Source organism: Nyctereutes procyonoides, unplaced genomic scaffold, assembly GCF_905146905.1.
Source record: "Nyctereutes procyonoides isolate TBG_1078 unplaced genomic scaffold, NYPRO_anot_genome, whole genome shotgun sequence".
NCBI lineage: Eukaryota > Metazoa > Chordata > Mammalia > Carnivora > Canidae > Nyctereutes > Nyctereutes procyonoides.
In genome coordinates, this window is record NW_026575125.1 from 58,314,084 (window position 1) to 58,336,105 (window position 22,022).

General features: G+C 39.4%; 1 protein-coding gene across 1 annotated transcript; it reads left to right on the forward strand.

Annotated features, from left to right (window-relative positions):
* The first annotated feature begins 9,659 nt into the window (after window positions 1-9,659).
* LOC129518824 (microspherule protein 1-like) lies at window positions 9,660-11,041 on the forward strand. Its single transcript, XM_055339083.1, is given in 2 exon segments — window positions 9,660-10,287; window positions 10,290-11,041. Coding segments are annotated over 2 exon segments (1,347 nt in total). The 5' UTR covers window positions 9,660-9,692.
* Window positions 11,042-22,022: the final 10,981 nt, after the last annotated feature.

Consider the following 22,022-nt stretch of genomic DNA (forward strand, 5'->3'; position numbering starts at 1 on the left):
AGCCTAAAGAAACCATAGAAAAAGATCTAAAGGAAACCAGGAGAATGGTGTTCCAAAAATAGAGAATATCAATAAAGAGATAGAAATCATAAATAGGAACTCAAAAAGAAATTCTGGAGCTGAAAACTATAATAAATGTAATGGAAAATTCACTAGAAGATTTCAACAACAGATTTTAGCAAGCAGAAAATAATCAGCAGACAGGAAGACAGGGCAGTTGAAAATATTCCATATGAGAATCTGTAATAAAAAAATGAAAAAAATGAGCAGACCCTAAGAGAACTGTGGGACATCATCAAGTGTACCAACATACAATGTGACAGTGGGAGTCCCAGACAGAGAATAAAGGGAAGGAGAGAATATGTGAAGAAATAATGGCTAAAAACTTTCCAAAGTTGATAGAATACATGATATATACCTATAAAATGCTCAATGAACTCCCAATAATACAAACCACAACAACAACACCAGACCCACACTGAGACACATTATAATAAAAGTGTTGAAAGCCAAAGAATCTTGAAAGCAGCAAGAGGGAAGTTATTAATCGTGTACAAGGCATAGTCAACAGTTATAGCACCTGATTTCTTAACAGAAACCATGGACAACAGAAGGAGGTGGGATGACATAGTTAAAATGCTGAAAGAAGAAATGTGTCAACCAATATTTGAAATCCAGCAAAGCTATTCTTTAAAAAACAGGAGAAATTTTGGCATTCTCAGATAGGCAAACCTGAGAAAGTTCATTGCTAGCAAGCCTGCCCTACAAGAAATGCTAAAGGGAGTCATTTAGACTGAAATGAAATGTCACTCAACAGGAGATTGAAGCCATTTGAAGATACACTTGGCCCTTGAACACCACAGATTTTAACTGCACAGGTCCACTTATACTTGGAATTTTTTAAGAGTTGACAGCAAAAGCTGCAAGGCATTTATTTACAAGTACCCACTCCAGATTCCATGAAACCAAATTTAAAACAACTGGTGCAGAGGCCATACCTGCTGCTTCTGAGCACCCAGCTAGGTCTGCTGAGGCCATCAGCAGCCCCAAGGGGCCCTAGGCTTGGGGAGGGCTGCAGATCACCCAATGTGCCAACAAGGTGGTCAGATAGAGCACCCAGAGATAGCAAACAGGAGGTTGGGGTGAAGCAAAGGAACAGGCCTGGAGGGCAGGGACAGTGCTGCAAAGGGAGCCCTGCACCATGGTTTCCCCATCCTCCAAGTCCTCTGGCCTTAGGCTCCTCCCAGGCCAGGCATAGACTCCTTCCTATGGCAGTGCCCTAGACCCATTGCCTCCCAGAGGCTGGTACATTTAGGTGTGCCCACAGCTGCCAATGGCCACAGGCTGGCCGTACACCTTTAGACAGAAAGGACAGCAGTACTTCACCTCCAGGTTGCTGCTGCTTCTCACCAACATTTTAGGCAGCTGCTGCTGCTGAGCCAAGACCACCAGGCTATGAAACATTGCCATCTGGCAGCCACTCCTGATGCCTGCCACCTCTTTCTCAGCTGCCTATACATGGATTATTTCCAATAAATATACACACAGTATTATAAATGTATTGTGTCTTCCTTATGATTTCTTAATAACATTTTTGCTAACTTCATTGTACTAATGCAATATATAACACAAATAACATACAAAATATGTTAATTGAATTATTTATGCTATTGGTAAGGCTTCCAGTCTACAGTAGGCTATTAAAGTTAAGTTTTAGGGGAGTCAAAAGTTGTAGCAGATTTTCAACTGCACAGCAGTTGGTGGCCCAACTCCTGTGTTTTTCAAATGTCAACTGTATAAAGAATCCTGGTAAAAATAAATACACAGGTCATTACATATATACTAGTATTATTACATTTTACTCTTTGTCCTTTTTGTTTCTATATCATTTAGAAGACAAATACATAAAACAATGATTATAAATCTATGTTAAGAGTAATAAACCTACATAAAAGCAGATAATTTGTACAATACTGAAGCAAAGTTGATATTGTTTCAACCTAGATGGTTATAACTTTAAGTTATTTCTTTTTTCAGTTTTTATTTTATTTCCAGTTACTTATCATATGGTGTAATATTAGTTTCAGGTGTACAATATGGTGATTCAACACTTTCTTACATCACCTGGTGCTCATCACAAGTGCACTCCTTAGCCCAATCACCTATTTCAGTAATCCTCCCACCCACCTCTCCTCTGGTAACCACCAGTTTGTTCTCTATTGTTGAGAGTATATTTCTTGGTTTGCTATACTCTCTTTTTTTCCCTAAGCTCATTTATTTTGTTTCTCAAATGCCATGTATGAGTGAAATAATATGGTATTTGTCTTTCTCTGATTAATTTTGCTTAACATTATATCAACTAGCTCCATCCATATCACTGCAATGGGCAAGATTTCATTTTTTATGGCTAAGTAATTTTCCATTGTACATATATACATATACCACTTCTTTATCCATTTATCAATGGACACACAGTGCTTACACAGTTTGTATACTATAGATAATGGTGGTATAAACATCAAGGTGCAAGTATCCCTTTGAATAAGCATTTTTATATTTTTTAGGTAAATACCTAGTAGTGCAACTGCTGGGCAATAGGATAGTTCTATTCTTTTTTTTTTTTTAGGATAGTTCTATTCTTAACTTTTTGAGGAACCCCCATACTTTCTTCCGGAGTGGCAGCACCAGTTTGCATTCCCACCAACAATGTAAGAGTGTTCCTTTTTTGCCACATCTTTGCTAATACCTGTTGTTTTTTGTGTTGTTAATTTTAGCCATTCTGACAGGTGTGAGGTGATATTGTAGTTTTGATTTGCATTTCCCTCACTAATGTTGAAAATCTATTAATGGACCAGTTAGCCATCAGTATGTCTTCTTTGGAGAAATGTCTTTTCATGTCTTCTGCCTATTTTTAATTGGATTATTCATTTTTGGGGTGTTGAATTTTATATATTGTTATATATTTTGGATACTAACCCATTATCAGATATGACATTTGCGAATATCTTCTCCTATTTCATAGATTACCTTTTAGTTTTGATTGTTTTATTTTGTGCAGAAGTCCCAGGGGTCTGTTTTTGCTTTTGTTTCCCTTGCCTCAGGAAGCATATCTAGAAGGAAGTCACTATGAGAGATATCTAAGAAGTTATGTTCAATCTCCAGGATTTTCATGGTTTCAGGTCTCACATTTAGGTCTCTAATCCATTCTGAATTTATTTTTGTATATGGTGTAAGGTGATCCAGTTTCATTCTTTTGCATGTAGCTGTCTGGTTTACACAACACCATTTGTTGAAGAGATACTGTTTTTTCCATTGGATATTCTTTCCTGATTTGTTGAAAATTAGTTGACCATATAATTGTGGATTTATTTCTGGATTTTCTATTCTGTTCTATTGATCTATATGTTTATTTTTGTGCCAGTACCATACTGTTTTGATTACTTCAACTTTGTAATATAACTTGAAGTCAGGAATTATGATGCCTCCCAGTTTGTTTTTCGTTTGCAAGGTGGCTTTGGCTACAGTGTCTTTTGTGGTCCATAAAATTTTAGAATGGTTGTACTAGCTCCATGAAAAATGCTGCTGGTGTTTCAATAGGGATTGCATTAAACATGTAGATTGCTCTAGGGAGTACAGACATTTTAACAATAATTGTTCTTCCAATCTATGAGCATGGAATATCTTTCCATTTCTTTGCATTGTCTTCGATCGCTTTCATCAGTGTTTTATAATTTTCAGCATACAGATCTTTCACCTCCTTGGTTAGGGTTATTCTTCGTATCCTATTGGTTTTATTGAAGTTTTAAATTATTCTATTAATTTCTCTTTCTGCTGCTTCATTATTGCTGTATAGAAATGCAACAGATTTCTGTATGTTGATTTGTATCCTGCAACTTTACTGAATTCATTTATCAGTCTAGCAGTATTTGGTAGAGTCTTTCAGGTTTTTCTATATATAGTATGTCACCTGCAAATAGAGAAAGTTTTACTTCTTCCTTGTCATTTGGATGTTATTTATTTATTTATTTATTTATTTATTTTTTGTCAGGACTTCAAGTACTATCTTGAATGAAAGGGGTGAGAGTGGACATCCCTGCCTCATTCCTTGCCATAGAGGAAAAGCTCTCAGTATTTCTACATGTAGGATGATATAAGCTATAAGCTGTGGGCTTTTCACATATGGCAATTATGTTGAGGTGCATTCCCTCTAAACCTACTTTGTTGAAGATTTTTATCAAGAATGGATGCTGTACTTTGTCAAATACTTTTTCTGCATCTATTGAAGTGAAACATTGTTCTTATCATTTGTTTTACTAATGTGATATATCAAGCTGACTGATTTGTGAATACTGAATCACACTTGCAACCCAGGAATAAACCCCAGTTGATCTAGGGGTTTGGATTTAGTTTGTTAATAATTTCTTAAGAATTTTTGCATCCATATTAATCAAGGATATTGGCCTGTAGTTCTCTTTCTTATGGTGGTGTTATCTGGTTTGGTATCAGCATAATACTGGCATTACAGAATGAATTTGGAAGTTTTCTTTTTTTCTGTATCTTTGGGGTAAACCGCTAGTAGTACAATTGCTGAGTCCTGGGTACCTCTATTTTTAACTCTTTGAGGAACTTCCACACAGTTTTACAGATGGTTGTACCACTTCACATTCCCACTAACAGTGAAAGAGCGTTCCCCTTTCTCCACATCCTCTCCAACATTTGATGTTTCCTGCCTTGTTAATTTTCCCCATTCTCACTGGTGTGAGGTGGTATCTCACTGTGGTTTTGATTTGTACTTCCCTGATAGCAAGTGATGTGGAGCACTTTCTCATGTGCTTGTTGGCCATGGGTATGTCTTCTTTGGTGAATTTTTTGTTCATGTCTTCTGCCCATTTTATGATGGGATTTTTATTTCTTGGATGTTGAGTTTCATAAGTTCTAAATATAGATCTTGGATACTAGCCATTTATCTAATATGTCATTTGCAAATATCATCTCCCATTCCAGAGGTTGTCTTTTAGTTTTGTTAACTGTTTCTTTTGCTGTGCATAAATAAGCTTTTGATCTTGATTAAGTCCCAAGAGTTCATTTTTGCTTTTGTTTCCCTTGCCTTCATAGATGTATCTTACAGGAAATTGCAGTGGTCAAATTCAAAAAGGGTGTTGCCTGTGTTCTCCTCTAGGATTTTAATGGAATCTTGTCTCACATTTAGATCTTTCATCCATTTTGAGTTTATCTTTGTGTCTGGTGTAAGAGAATGGTCTAGAGTCATTCTTCTGCATGTGGCTGTCCAATTTTCCCAGCACCATTTATTGAAGAGATTGTCCTTTTTCCAGTGGCTAGTCTTTCCTGCTTTGTCGAATATTAGTTGACCATAGAGTTGAGGGCCCATTTCTGGGTTTTCTGTTATGTTCCATTGATCTCTGTGTCTGTTTTTGTGCCAGTACAATACTGTCTTGATGACCAGAGCTTTGTAGTACAACTTGAAACCCAGCATTGTGATGTCCCTGGCTTTGCCTTTCTTTTTCATTATTTCCCTGGCTATTCAGGGTCTTTTCTCTCTTTTTTTTTTGTTTTTTGTTTTTGTTTTGTTTTGTTTTGTTTTTGTTTCTTTTTACATATTTTTTAAATTGGAGTTCAATTTGCCAATCGTGAACTCTTTTCACTGTAGCATTCCAGCTGTTCTCTCTTTAAATCTCAAGCCGAATTCGTAGGTTTTCAGGATGATTTGAAAATTATCTAGGCAAGTTGGTGGGGACAGGTGACTTGGGGAGCCTACTCCTCCACCATCTTGCCCCACCTCCAAGATAAAGCTTTTAAATGTAAGAGTATCTAAGGCCTAAAATGATTCCAAAAGAGTTCTGGTCCAAGACATACCCTCAAGATCTCTGGAAAGAGATAACTTTTTGTATGTATATGAGGACCTTAAGAATCACATATACAAAGACCCTAAACTGAAAAATATTTTCATAAGGGAGTAGAAAATAGTTGTGGGAGCAGAGAAACCATGAATAATAGGCTCTGGATCCTGAATTTCGTAGGGGGTTGGTGGTTGTGGTGATGCTGAATGCTACCTAAGGTGCAAATGAAGAGAAGAGAAAAGAGGACATTAGTGCTGTGGTAGAATTTCAATGTTGGCTAAAGTAATCTCTGGTTTCTTTAAGATCTTTTGGTGTGTTCATGTGTGTGTGTGTTTTAACTCTATTCTAAAATATTTTAAACATATAGGAAGGCTAAAGAATCATAAAATGAACTCTGTGTACCCACTACTAAGATTTAATGACCCTTAATATTTTGCCATGTTTGATTCATGGACTTTTTTTTTTATTGGAGTTCAATTTGCCAACATATAGCATAACACCCAGTGCTCATCCCATCAAGTGCCCCCCTCAGTGCCCATCACCCAGTCACCCCTACCCCCTGCCCACCTCCCTTTCCACCACCCCTTGTTCATTTCCCAGAGTTAGGAGTCTCTCATGTTCTGTCTCTCGGGGTCTTTTCTGATTCCACACAAATCTTAAGATGATTTTTTCCAACTCTCTGAAGAAAGTCCATGGTATTTTTATAAGGATTTCATTAAATGTGTAAATTGCCCTGGGTAACATTGACATTTTCACAATATTAATTCTTCCAATCCACGAGTATGGAATATATTTTCATCTCTTTGAGTCTTCCTCAATTTCTTTCAGAAGTGTTAAGTAGTTTTTAGGGTATAGATCCTTTCCTTCTTTTGGTTAGGTTTATTTCTAGGTGTATTATACTTTTGGGTGCAATTGTAAATGGGATTGACTCCTTCATTTCTCTTTCTTCAGTCTCATTGTTAGTGTGTAGAAACGCCACTGATTTCTGGGCATTGATTTTGTATCCTGCCACATTACTGAATTGCTGAATAAGTTCTAGCAATCTTGGAGTGGAGTCTTGTGGGTTTTCTATGTACAGTATCATGTCATCTGTGAAGTGGGAGATTTTGACTACTTCTTTGCCAATTTGTTTTTTTAAATACTATTTTTAAAAGATTTTTTTTTATTTATTCATGAGAGAAAGAAAGAGAGAGAGAGAGGCAGAGACACAGGCAGAGGGAGAAGCAAGCTTCCATGCAAGGAGCCCGACGTGGGACTCGATCCCAGGTCTCCAGGATCACACCCTGGGCTGAAGGCGGCGCTAAACCGCTGGGCCACTGGGGCTGCCCTTCTTTGTCAATTTGAATGCCTTTTATATCTTTTTGTTGTCTGATTACTGAGGCTAGGACTTCTAGTACTATGTTGAATAACAGTGGTGAGAGTGGACATCCCTGTCGTGTTCTTTTTTTTTTTTTTAAACGATTTTATTCATTTACTCATGAGAGACAGAGAGAGAGGCAGAGACACAGGCTCCATGCAGGGAGCCCAACATGGGACTTGATCCTAGGTCTCCAGGATCACACCCTGGGCCAAAGGCAGTGCTAAACCGCTGAGCCACCCGGGCTGCTCCCCTGTTGTGCTCTTGACCTTAGGGGAAAGGCTTTCAGTTTTTTCCCCATTTAGAACGATATTTTATGTTGGCTTTTCATAGATGGCTTTTAAGATACTGAGGAATGTTCCTTCTATCCCTACACTCTGAAGAGTTTTGATCAGGAATGAATGCTGTATTTTGTCAAATGCTTTCTCTGCACCTGTTGAGAGGATCATATGGTTCTTGTTTTTTCCCTTGTTGATGTGATCTATCACATTGATTGTTTTATGAGTGTTGAACCAACCTTGCATCACAGAGATAAATCCCACTTGGTCATGGTGAATAATCTTCTTAATGTACTACTGGATCCCATTGGCTAGTATCTTGTTAAAATTTTTGCATCTGTGTTCATGAAGGATATTGGTCTATAATTCTCTATTTTGGTGGGGTCTTTTTCTGGTTTTAGAATTAAGGTGATGCTGGCCTCATAAAACAAGTTTTGAAGTATTCTGTACCTTTCTATCCTTCAGAACAGCTTTAGCAGAATAGGTATTGTTTCTTCTTTAAACGTTTGATAGGATTCCCCTAGGAAGCTGTCTGGCCCTGGACTTTTGTGTCCTCAGAGAATTTTGATGACTACTTCAATTTCCTCCCTGCTTATTGGCCTGTTCAATAAGCTCCAGTTTTCTTCCTGCTCCAGTTTTGGTAATTTGTGTTTTTCAAGAAATGCATCCCTTTCTTCTAGATTGCCTAATTTATTGGCTTATAGATGCTCATAATAGGTTTTTAAAATCCTTTGTATTTCCTTGGTATCGGTTGTGATCTCTCCTCCTTCATTCATGATTTTATTAATTTGAATCTTTTCTCTTTTTAATATGGCTGGCTAATGGTTTATCTATCTTATTAATTCTTTCAAAGAACCACCTCCTGGATTTGTTGATCTGTTCTACAACTCTTCTGGTCCCTATTTCATTGAGTTCTGCTCGAATCTTTATTCACTCTCTTATTCTGCCTGGCATAGGTTTTATTTGCTGTTCTTTCTCTTATTCCATTAGGTGTGAGGTTAGTTCATGTATTTGAGTTTTTCCCAATTTTTTGAGGGATGCTTGTGTTGTGATGTATTTCCCTCTTAGTACTGCTTTTGCTGTATCCCAAGGATTTTGAGTGGATGTATCTTCATTTTCATTAGTTTCCATAAATTTTTTTAATTCTTCTTTAATTTTCTGCTTTACCCATTCATCTTTCAGTAGGATGCTCTTTATCCTCCACGTGTCTGAGTTTCTTCCAAATTTCTTCTTGTGATTGAATTCTAGTTTCAAATCATTGTGGTCTGAAAATATGCAGGGTATAATCCCAGTCTTTTGATATTGGTTGAGACCTGATTTGTGACCCAGTATGTTGTCTCTTCTGGAGAAAGTTCCATGTGCACTTGAGAAGAATATGTATTGATTAGCATTTGGATGGAAATTTCTGTTTATATCTGTGAAATCATCCAGTCTAGTGTGTCATTTATAGTCCTTGTTTCTTTGGTGATGTTGTGCTTAGATTATCTGTCATTTTCAGAAAGTGCCATGTTGAAGTCTGCTACTATTAGTGTATTATTATCTGAGTATGTCTTTATTGGGTTATTAATTGATTGATATACTTGGCTGCTCCCACATTAGGTGTATAAATATTCATTATTATTAGGTTTTCTTGTTGGATAGACCCTTTAAGTATGATATAGTGTCCCTCTTCATCTCACTACAGTCTTTGGGATAAACTTTAATCTATCTGATATGAGGATTGCTACCCCAGCTTTCTTTTGAGGACCATTTGAATGGTAAATGGTTCTCCACCCCTTCATTTTCAGGCTGTGGGTGTCCTTAGGTCTAAAATGAGTCACTTGTAGCTAACAAATAGATGACTCTTGCTTTTTTATCCAGTCCAAACCCCTGCATCTTTTGATGGTATCATTTAGCACATTCACATTCAGAGTTACTATTGAAAGATATGAATTAGCGCTGCCCCTAGTTTGCAGACCTGGAAGTAGATGTACCTCATGGAAGTTGGGTTTGGCCCTGCATCTGCTGCCTTCACCATGGAGAAATTGTTGGAGCTGGCAGCCTAGGAATGAATCTCCTCTCAGCCTCTAAGCTCACCTGGTCAGAATCCTTGGATGAGCCTGTGGAATTCTTCCTCCTAGCCCTGTGGTTTGGAACCCGTGGCTCTGAGACTGTAAGAGGGTGGACAAAGATTCTCAGGGGCTGCTAAATTCATCTCTGATGGCCTCCAGCACTGCCAGCCACTCAGAGGATGAAGAGTCGCTGGCAGGGCAGAATCAAGTTTCCTCTCAGGCCTTGGGCACCATCCCTAAATGGAGAAGCTCCTCCAGATTCATCAAGAGGAAGAAGTTTGATGATGAGCTGGTGGAGAGCAGCCTGGCTAAGTCCTCTACCCCGGTGAAGGGGGCCAGTGGGGTGGAGCCAGGGTGCTGTTCAGGGAGTGAACCTTCCTCTAGTGAGAAGAAGAAGGTGTCCAAGGCCCCTAGCACTCCCGTGCCGCCCAGCCCAGCCACAACCCCTGGACTCACCAAGCGTGTGAAGAAGAGCAAACAGCCACTTCAGGTGACCAAGAATTTGGGCTGCTGGAAGCCTGTAGATGACCTCCTGGTTGTCAACACTGTGCTGCAGACCAATGACCTGACATCTGTCCAGCTGGGTGTGAAGTTCAGCTGCCACTTCACCCTTTGGGAGGTTCAGAAGTGCTGGTATGGCCTGCTCTATGATCCTGTCATCTCCAAGCTGGCCTGCCAAGCCATGAGACAGCTGCACCCAGAAGCCATTGCTGCCATCCAGAGTAAGGCCTTGTTTAGCAAGGCTGAGAACAGCTGCTGAGCAAAGTGGGATCAACCAGCCAGCCCACCTTGGAGATGTTCCAGGACCTGATCCACAGACACCCTGATGCCTTCAACCTGGCCTGTACTGCCAAGGCCTTGCAGGCCCACTGGCAGCTCATGAAGCAGTATTACCTACTGGAGGACCAGACAGTGCAGCCACAGCCTAAGGGGGACCAAGTGCTCAACTTTTCAGATGCAGAGGACCTGATTGACGACAGTAAGCTCAAGGATATGCGAGATGAGGTCCTGGAACATGAGCTGACAGTGGCCGACTGGCGCCAGAAACGAGAGATCCAACAGCTGGCACAAGAGCTACATAAGTGGCAGGTGCTGGTAGACAGCATCATAGGCATGAGCTCTCCTGACTTTGACAACCAGATGCTGGCAGTGCTGCAGGGCCACATGGTGCAGTACCTGATGTGCTCCCAAGAGATCACCCTGGGCAGAGCAACCAAGGATAACCAGATTGATGTGGACCTGTCTCTGGAGGGTCCTTCCTGGAAGATCTCCCAGAAGCAAGGTGTCATTAAGCTGAAAAATAATGGTGATTTCTTCATTGCCAATGAGGGTCGGCGGCCCATCTACATTGATGGACAGCGGGTACCGTGTGCCTCCAAGTGGCACTTCAGCAACAACTCTGTGGTGGAGATTGCCAACCTGAGATTCATCTTCCTCATCAACCAGGATCTCATTGCCCTTATTCATGCCAAGGCTGCCAAGATCACGCTACAGTGAGGGGTGGTGGCAGGACCCATATGCTCTCTGTGGCCTCAGTTTCCCCTGCCATTTCAGCCTCTTGGAGCTGGAACTCAGGCTCCTGGAAAAGCCATAGTAGGCAGGAGAAAACCCAACTGCGGGCCCACTGATCTGAGCCTCTGGTAGGGCAGGGCTGGTCCTGGGAAGCCCCTGAAGGCTGGAACCCTCCAGCTTCCTTAGAGCCAGATCCCCTCCCCTCCTCTCTTTGCAGGCTGCCCTCCTCTTCCCCTTGGGTTTCCACCTTTACCCCTTCATCTCCAGCTGATTAGCTTCAGACTTTTCCTTTATTATTTTTCTTTTGTAAATAAAAAGCACCAAGTTCCAAAAAAAAAGATATGAATTTAGTCTCATCATAATATCCGTTCAGTCCCTGTTTTTGTGAATTATTTCTTTGGGCTTCCTCTTTCTTTTATAGAGTCCTCCTTAATATTTCTTGCAGTGCTGGTTTGATACTCACATAATCTTTCAGTTTCTGTCTATCTTGGAAGCTCTTTATCTCACCTATTCTGAATGAGAGTCTTGCTGGATATAGTATTCTTGCTGCATGTTCTTCTCATTTAGTACCCTGAATATATCCTGCCAGCCATTTATGGCCTGCCAGGCTCTGTGGTGAGATCTGCTCTTAATCTGATATTTCTCCCCATGTAAGTTAAGAATCTCTTGTCTTTTGCTGCTTTAAAGATTTTCTCTTTGTCTTTGGAATTTGCAAGTTTCACTATCAAATGTTGAGGTGTTGAACGGTTTTATTGATTTTGGGGGAATCTTTCTATCTCCTGGATCTGAAAGCCTGTTTCCCTCCCCAAGTTAGGGAAGTTTTCAGCTATGATTTGTTCAAATATGCTTTCTGGCACTCGGCCTCTCGGCGTTTTCTGGAACCCCAATTATATGTAGATTTTTCCTTCTGAGGCTATCATTTATTTCCCTTAACCTTTAATCATAGTCTTTTAATTGTTTCTCTCTTTTTTTACACAGCTTCCTTCCTTCCCATCAACTTATCTTCTATGTCACTGTTTCTTCCTCCTCATTATCCCTAGTTGTTAGGACATCCGGTTTGGATTGCATATCATTTAACTGACGTTTAATTTCAGCCTGATTAGATCTGAATTCTGCAGTAACAAAGTCTATAGAATCCTTTATGCTTTTTTCCAGAGGCACAATTAGCTTTATAATTGTGCTTGTCAGTTGGCTTTCTGACATCTAATTGTAATCCATATTCTGTAACTCTGTGGCAGAGAGTACTGTTTCTGATTCTTTCTTTTGTGGTGAATTCTTCTGTCTAGTCATTTTGTTCAGTGCAGAGTGGCTGTATGAGCAGGATGAGTCAAGAATATCAACCACAACCTAAGTAAATTCACCCTAGATGATTCTGATGAGGTCTGAGACCAGAAAATGAAAACAAAGATCAGAAACATAAAACAAAAAGGGCCACTAAAGTGAAAAACAAATTTTAAAACAAAGTAGGAAAAATTAAGGCCAAAATTCCCAAAGAAGAAAAAAAGAAGAGAAAAAAAAGGTAAAGAGAGAAAAGAAAAAAAGAGAGAGAAAAGGGAGGAAACTGGGAGATGGTGGTGGTGAAGAAGTTGTAAAGGAGGGAGAAGGTAGTCTACCTGAGGGGTCCTAGAGGATGATCCTCTTGGATCTGAGTGTATTAAGTTCTGTATGTTAGAAGATGCTCAGTCCCAAATTTATATAAACCAGCAATACTTGTAGAAAGCCCCAACATTGACCACCAAAACATAAACAAGATAAAAGAGAGGGGAAAATGGGAATGAAGGGAGACTATAATCTCACAGAATGAACCAGCATGGTATTCCACTTGGTTCTGGGTGCATGCTGGTCCTGTTTTAGAAGCTCTTAACTTCTGCCATTGTAGAACAAAATGAGGCAGACAAAACAAAAAAGATAAAACAAAAAACCGTATCTCACATATCTCCCAAAATTAAATTGAGTATGTTGAAAGGAATTTAGAAGTGGAAAATATATCTAAGACATGTAATTGTAGAAATATGAAAGTCAAAAAGGAAGAAACTTAAAAATGAAGAGCTGGTAAAATATTGTAGTTAAGGTGAGAAAAGAGAAAAAATATTGGAAATATTTAGTCTGATATAAAAATGTGTTGTAATAGAAAAAGGGAAAAAATTTTTTAAAAGGAGGGACCCTCTAGTTCCATATAGTATAAATCCCTCTACTTCCCCTGGAGCTTTCCAGTGCTGCTTGGTCAAGAACTTGCTCTTCCCCTGTTCTTCCAGCTGGTCTTCTGGGGGAGGGGTCTGCCATGCTGATTCTCAGGTGTGTGTGCCTGGACGGTGATGCCCCGTCCCCTGCCAGGTCCCGGGTTCAGTGTGAGCTGTTTATCCTGTGAGGCCTTTGTTCCCTGGCAGCCCCGCCCCTCCCAGTCACTAGGTGAAACAAGGATGAAAAACAACAATGGTGGTGTCCAGATTTCCAGCTCTGGAGTCAGCTCCCCATTAACAGCTAATGCAGTCTCCCAGTCTGCACTGGCGTAGATGCTCCTGGGGCTGTGTGGATCCACTGATCTGTACAGCTTGCAGGGAGCCCAGTGGCAGGAGAGTTCTCACTGTCCTGTGCCCTCCCCACTCCTGCCTGTCCCAGGGGGAACCAGGATCATGGGCTTTGTCCGCTCAGCACCCTGGGATCTGGGGCCCTGTGCTGTTGGAATCACACTCCTGGGGGGCGCAGCTCCCAAAGGCAGTAGGGCACAGACACCTCTGGCAAGAGCTGGCCCGCCTAACTGACTGGCTTTTCCCAAAGCCCTGCCAGCTGTGGGCTCCAGCCCTTTACCAAGATCAGTCCATGGTTTGTGGTGAGCTTTACCCTGGGCGCACTTCCTCTATTAGTGCCTCCAGGAAACTGGAGGCTTCACTGCCCCTCCTGCGATTCTGCCCAATTTCCCTGCTAAGCACTTTTCCATCCAAGAAGAATCCTCTGCAGATTTTTAAAGCTCCCGCCTCTCCAGGGCTGGGCTTTCATGTCTCAGAAGTTTTTGCCCCCCAGCTTTAGCCTGGCTCCTTGCAGTGCTCCTCCCCAACTTGATTCTTTTTTATATTATTTTTTCCCACCTTTCTACCTTGGTAGAAGAGAAAACCCTTCTCTCTATAGTGTTCCAGCTGTTGTCCCTTTAAATCTCAGTTCAAATTCATAGGTGTTCAGGGTGTTTTGAAAGTTATCTAGGTAAGTTGGTGGGACCAGGTGAGTTGAGAATTCCTACTCTTCTGCCATCTTGCTCCGCTGGGACATCATTTATCGAGCCTTTTATCTCCAATGTGTTATTCTTTATTTCTTTGTTAATGGTCTCACTGATGCCTTCCACTATTTTCTGAATACCAGTGAGTACTTTATGATCATTAGATTCTCCATCAAGTATGTTACTTCTATCCGTTTCACTTAGGTCTCTGGCTGTGACCTTATTCTCTTCTTTCATTTAGGATAAATTTCTCTGCCTTCTCATTTGTCTAAGTCTCTTTGCCTGCTTCTCTGTATTAGAAAACTCAGCTACATCTTTGCTAAGGGAATGGCCTTGTGAGGAAGAGATCCTGTAGTGCTAGTGTCCCCTGCTACCCAGTGTCTGGCACTTCATGGACCTTCTCCAATATATGCTCTGTCCCTGTGTACTGTCCCTTTTATCTTTCAGGCCAGTCATCTGCAGAGACTCTTTCTGTGTTGTGGATAGTGTTTTTACTCTGGCCTGAATGTGGTGAGTTTTAACTAAGTGTACTCTGATCTGTTTGTGAAATGAGACCTGTTGCCACAGCCACCAAAACTAAGGCCCAAAAAACTCCCCAGTTGGGAGATGTAGTTTAGGCTCATGTTTGGGCCAGTCTTCACAGGGAGGGGGCTGGACATGCTGGAACTGAATCAAATGTGACCTGGAAGTATATTTACATCAGAGTGTGGGGGGCAGGGCTTGGTGCATGCAAATTAGGTAGCAAGTATATGCACTGTGTTGGTTCTTGCAGGTGACCCTGTGCTTATGCTGAGGGACAGGGGAGGGAAATGGCCCATGCTAGTCCCTTTGTTTCTGGAGAAGTCTCTCAGGTAATGCTGCTTCTCTGGAACACTCTAAGAAGAGCATATAACCTCCCCACTGTGTATCCCAGGCACTCTTCAGATTGCTTTTTCCTAACTGTATGTCCATGGGCTATTTGCCCTGCCTTCTTTCCAAGAGCAGAGCAATGCCCTCTGGCCTCTCCCTGAGCCAAGCCCACTGACCTTTAAAACTCCAGGGTTAAGCCCCCCTGGTTCTAAAGACTCACAAAATTTGACCCCTCTCACTTTCCAAGCCAATTTCTGTGGGATATCATCTTCCCCCTGTGGGCTCCCCTGTGTGCTAGTGTGTCTCTTGCCCTTCAGGCTGATTAGGTAGTTATCTAGTTGTATTCACGGAATTAGGTGAGCCTAGGGTCCTCCTATTCTGCTGCCATCTTCCTGAGAAAATAAGGTATTCCTTATAATTCCCAGAATAACCACCAAAAAAAGACTTAAAAATATAACCAAAAAGAGTGACATTAGAAAAATGGTACATCAGGAACCCCTTGAGCCTCTATTCCACTACAAACACTGATTCAGTAACAATCCATGGACAAATTCACTTTGTGAAAAATCTGGAATGTAATTGAAAGGATCCTGCATCCTGGCCAAATGTAAAGCCAGTCTCAGTAAAGCCTAAAGAAATATTTAGAACATTTTCTTGCTGTAGTTCCTCCCCCTGTTGTAGTACCTTATCATAGAAAGAAAGCTGCTGCTTCCCAGATTCCCTCAGGGAAATGAAAGGTTGGAAGCCTGTGTTCAAAATCCAATATTTCATTGGGGTCCCCAGAGTATTGATTTCTGCCTTGCCCATCATGGATATCTGACAAGTTTAGAAGAGTCATGCCACCATGGAGAGAATGGAGACATTGGGTTGAATAGTTAGACACCATAGTTCCTCCCCTTTACTCAACCTAGAGTGAGCAGAATAAAATCCCAGCTCTCAGCTTCCCCTTGTAAGGAAAAATAGTTAATCCATGTATTCAGTACCTTACCTTCTTCAGGGCTGCCCAAAGGACTGACATGTATCTAACTAGCCTTGAAGCTCTGTTAGGTCTGGTGCAGTCTAGCCACCTGGGGAAAATTGGGATGATGGTTAGGAATGAGTAGATGACATAGCTTCACCCTCTTACCCCCATTCAGCACACAGTGAGCAAACAAAAAACAGAGCTACCTTATTCTTATTGAGGAGGGAAAGAGTTGGTAGAGGCACTCAGATTCTCCAACAAGGTTGATTATTGGGAGGGGGCACTTCTCTTGTATAAGTCTATGAAGACTGGCAGAGGTGCCTACTTTGTCTAATAATAGACACCAACACAAAGAGCAAAAGACAATGAAAAATTAGGAAAAGATCTTCCAACAAAAGAAGTAAGATAAATCCCCACAAGCCAACCCTAATGAAATATAATTATGTGATTCAACTGATAGATAATTCAAAATGACAATTGAAAAAATGTTCACTGAGGTCAAGATAATAATCCATAAACAGAGAATTTCAATAAATAAATAGGATACAGTCAATAAAACTAAAAGACCAACCTACAGAATGGGAGAAGATATTTGCAAATGACATATCAGATAAAGGGCTAGTTTCCAAAATCTATAAAGAACTTATTAAACTCAACACCAAAGAAACAAACAATCCAATCATGAAATGGGCAAAAGACATGAAGAGAAATCTCACAGAAGAAGACATAGACATGGCCAATATGCACATGAGAAAATGCTCTGCATCACTAGCCATCAGGGAAATACAAATCAAAACCACAAAGAGATACCACCTCACACCAGTGAGAATGGGGAAAATTAACAAGGCAGGAAACCACAAATGTTGGAGAGGATGCAGAGAAAAGGGAACCCTCTTACAGTGTTGGTGGGAATTTGAACTGGTGCAGCCACTCTGGAAAACTGTGTGGAGGTTCCTCAAAGAGTTAAAAATAGACCTGCCCTACAACCCAGCAATTGCACTGTTGGGGATTTACCTCAAAGATACAGATGGAATGAAACACCAGGACACCTGCACCCCGATGTTTCTAGCAGCAATGTCCACAATAGCCAACCTGTGGAAGGAGCCTCGGTGTCCATCGAAAGATGAATGGATAAATAAGATGTGGTTTATGTATACAATGGAATATTACTCAGCCATTAGAAACGACAAATACCCACCATTTGCTTCAATGTGGATGGAACTGGAAGGTATTATGCTGAGTGAAGTAAGTCAATCGGAGAAGGACAAACATCGTATGGTCTCATTCATTTGGGGAATATGAATAATAGTGAAAGGGAATATAAGGGAAGGGAGAAGAAATGTGTGGGAAATATCATAAAGGGAGACAGAACATAAAGACTCCTAACTCTGGGAAATGAACTAGGGGTGGTGGAAGGGGAGGAGGGCGGAGGCTGGGGGTGAATGGTTGACAGGTTCTGAGAGGGGCACTTGACGGGATGAGCACTGGGTGTTGTATGTTGGTAAATTGAACACCAATAAAAAATAAATTTATTATTAAAAAAATAACCACTAAATAAATATAAATAAATAAATAAATAAATAAATAAATAAATAAATAGAAAACATTTTAAAGTACCAAAGGGAAATCATGAAACTGAAGAACCCAATAACCAAACTGAAAAGTTCACTTCAGGGGTTCAATAGCAGACTAGATCAGCCAGAGGAAATGATCAGCACATGCAAATAAAAGTCATTGGAAATAATTCAGTCAGATGAATGAAAAAGAAAAAATAATGAAAAAAGTGAAGAAAATATAAGGGACTTATGAGATACCATCAAGCATTATGTATCTCCAGAAAGAAGAGAGGAAAGATAAGAAATCTTCTTGAAATATTAGATATTTATCCAACGGATACAAAAATAGTGATTCAAAGTGGGCACAGGCTTCCCAATGTTTATAGTAGTACTATACACAATAGCTAACACATGAAAAGAGCCCAAATGTTCACTGACTGATGAATGGATGAAGATGTGGAACATATATACAATGGAATATTTCTCAGCTATCAAAAAGACTGAACTCTTGCCATAACATGGATGGAACTATAGTGTATTATGTTACACAAAATAAGCCAGTCAGAGGAAGACAAATACCATATGACTTCACTGATATGTGGAATTTAAAAAACAAAACAGATGAATATAGGGGAAAGGAAGCAAAAACAGAGAGGGAGGCAAACCATAAGAGACTTAAATATAGGGAACAAAGTTGCTGGAGGGAAGTCAGTGGGAAGGTGGGCTAAATGGGTGATTGGCATTAAGGAGGGCACTTGTGATGAGCACTCAGTGTTACATGTAAGTGATGAATCACTTGATTCTACTCCTGAAACTAATACTACACCATATGTGAACTAACTTGAATTAAATAACGTTGTGGAGGGAAAAAAAAGAACCAATCAGAGATGAAGAACACAATAAATGTAATTAAAAATACATTATATGGAATAAATAGCAGACTAGATGAAGCAAAGGAACAAATCAGTGACCTAAAAAACAGAGTAATAAAAATTAAACTGAGAAAGTGAGGGGGGGGAAGTATGTAAACTGTGAATTGTCTTAGGGAACTGGGTGACTCCATTAAGCATAATGACATTCCCACTATAGGGATGCCAGAAGAAGAGAAGAGGAGACAGAAAGTTTATTTAAAGAAATAATAGCTGAAAACTTTCCTAATCTGATGAAGAAAACAGATACCAGATGCATGAGACACAGAGATCCCCAAAAGAGTCAATCAAGTATGTCCACACCAAGATACATAATAATGAAAATGGCCAAATGTAGTGATAAAGAAAAAAATTAAAGCAAAACAAACAAACAAACACAGTTACATACAAAGGAAATCTCATATGTCTATCAGTAGCGTTTTCAGCAGAAACTTAGCAGGCCAGAAGAAAGTGTCATGATATACTCAAAGTGCTGAATGCCAAGAATATTCTATCCAGTGAGATTGCCATTAAGAATAGAAGGAGAGTTAGAATTTCCCAACAAACAAAAGTTAGAAGACTTCATAACCACAAAACCAGTCCTACAAGAAATGTTAAGAGGGACTCTGTGAATGGACAACAAAAACATAAGCAAGAATAAGAAAAATAGGAAGCACAAAAGCAAACATTTAAGTGTATCTGCAAAAGTCAAACAAGAGAAGCACGAAATAAAAGGATATAACATATGATACCAAATACCTGAAATGAGGAGTGGAGTAAGGAAAGAGTTCAAAATTAATCAACCATCAATTTAATATAGACTGCAATATGCAAATGTTTTATATAAACCAAATGGTAGCCACCCGTCAAAAAAATGTAATAGAAATGCAAAAATATTCAGAATGAGCAAGCCAAGAATTATGCCAAAGAATGCCAACTAACCAAGAGAGAAGAGAGCAAGAGAAAAAAGGAACAGACAGGAACTACAAAAATAACCATTAAAAAGTAACAAAATGGGCCTGAATTTAGACATATCAATAATTTCTTTCAATGTAAATTCAGTAAATGCTCCAAGCAAAAGACATAGGGTCATGGAATGGATAAAAGAACAAGACCTATCGACATGCTGCCTATAAGACATTCATTTTGGAACTTAAAGACACACACAAACTGAATGTAAAGGGATGGAAAAAATATTTATAGTGCAAATGGAAGTGATGAGAAAGCCTGAGTAGCAATGCTTATATTTTTGTTTTGTTTTCCTTCAAATTGTTACTTAAATTCTAGTTAACATATAGTGTAATATTAGCTTCAGAAGAATAATTTAGTGATTCATCAAATACATACAATACCCAGTGTTCATCGTAACAAGTGCCTTCCTTAATACCCAACACCCATTTACCCACCCCACTCAATCAATCCTCTGTTTTTTTTTTATAGTTAAGACTCTCTTATTATTTGCTTCTTTCTCTTTTCTACCTTTCCCATATGCTCATTTGTTTTATTACTTCACATAGGAATGAAATCATATGGTATTGGCCTTCCTCTGACTGGCAGTTTTATGCTTAGCATAATATACTATAGCTCCATCCACATTAATGCAAATGATAAAAGTTCACTTTTTGATGGCTGGGTAATATTCCATTGTATATATTTATCATATCTTAAATATCCATTCATCACTCGATGGACATTTGGACTCTTTCTATATTATGGCTGGTTTTTGATAATTCTACTAAAAACATTGGGGTGCATGTGCCCCTTCAAATCTGTATTTTTGTATCCTTTGGGGAAATACCTAATAGTGCAAGTCCTTGATTATAGGGGAGTTCCATTTTTAACTTTTTGAGGAACCTTCATGCTGTTTTCCATAGTGGCTGCACCAGTCTGCATTTCCGCCCACAGTGCAAGAGGTTCCCCTTTCTCTGCATCCTCACCAACATCTATTGTGTTGTGTGTTGTTAATTTTAGCCATTCTGACAGGTGTAAGGAAGTATCTTATCATGGTTTTCATTTGTATTTCCCTGATGATGAGTGATGTTGAACAGCTTTTCATGTATCTGTTAGCCATCTGGATGTCTTTGGAAAAATGTCTATGTCTTCTTCCCATGTCAAAAATGGATTATTTATTTTTTGGATGTTGAGTTTGAGAAGTTCTTACAAATTTCAGATATTAACCCTTTATCAGATACATCATTTGCCAATATCTTCTCCCATTCCTTAGGTTGCTTTTTATGTTTGTTGAATGTTTCTTTTATTGTGCAGAAGATTTCTTACTTGATGAAGTCCCAATAGTTCATTTTTTTTGTTTCCCTTGCCTCAAGAGATATTTCTAGTAAGAAATTGCAGCAGCCAATGTCAAAGAGGTTACTGTCTATGCTTTCCTCCAGGATTTTGATTGATTCCTGTTTCACATTTAGATCTTTCATCCGTTTTGATTTTATTTTTGGTAGGGTGTAAGAAAGTGGTCCAGTTTCATTCTTCTACATGTTGCTTTCCAGTTTTCCCAACACCATTTGTTGAATAGGCTGTCATTTTTTCCATTGAATATTCTTTCTCGCTTTGTCAAAGATTAGTTGACCATAGTTGTGGGTCCATTTCTGGGTTCTCTATTCTGTTTTTATGCCAGTACCATACTGTCTTGATGAATATAGCTTCGTCATATATCTTGAAATATGGAATCATGATGCCACCATCTTTGCTTTTCTCAGAATTGTTTGACTATTCCAGGCCATTCCAGGTCATACATACTTTGTATGGAATGATAGGATTATTAGGATTATGGAACTATAGGATTGTTAGGATTGTTTGTTGTAGCTCTGTGAAGAATGCTAGTGTTATCTTGATAGGGTTTCCATTGAATATGTAGATTGCCCTGGGTAGTATAGACATTTTAAAAATATTTTTTCTTCCAATCCATGACCGTGGTATGTTTCTCCATTTCTTTGTGTCCTCTTCAATTTCTTTTACAAGTGTCCTATACTTTTTAGAGTAGAGATATTTTACTTCTTTGGTTATGTTTATTTCTATATTTTATGGTTTTGTACAGTTGTAAATTAGTTTGATTCCTTGATTTCATTTTCTGCTGCTCCATTATTGGTTTAAAGAAATGCAACAGAGCTCTGTATGTTGATTTTATATCCTGAAACTTTGTTGAATTCTTATATTATATCAGTTCTAGCAATTTTTTGGTAGAGTCTCTTGGGTTTTCTACATAGAGTACCAATTCATCTAGAAAGAGTGAAAGTTTTACTTCTTCCTTGCTAGTTTGGATGCCTTATTTCTTTTTATTGTCTCATTGCTAAAGATAAGACTTCTAGTACTATGTTAAACAACAATGGTGAGAATGGATGTCCCTGTTATGCTCCTAATCAAGAGAAAAGTCTCTCAGTGTTTCCCCATTGAAGATGATATTAGCTGTCGGTATTTTTTTTGTATTTTTTTTATTGGAGTTCGATTTGCCAACATATAGTATAACATG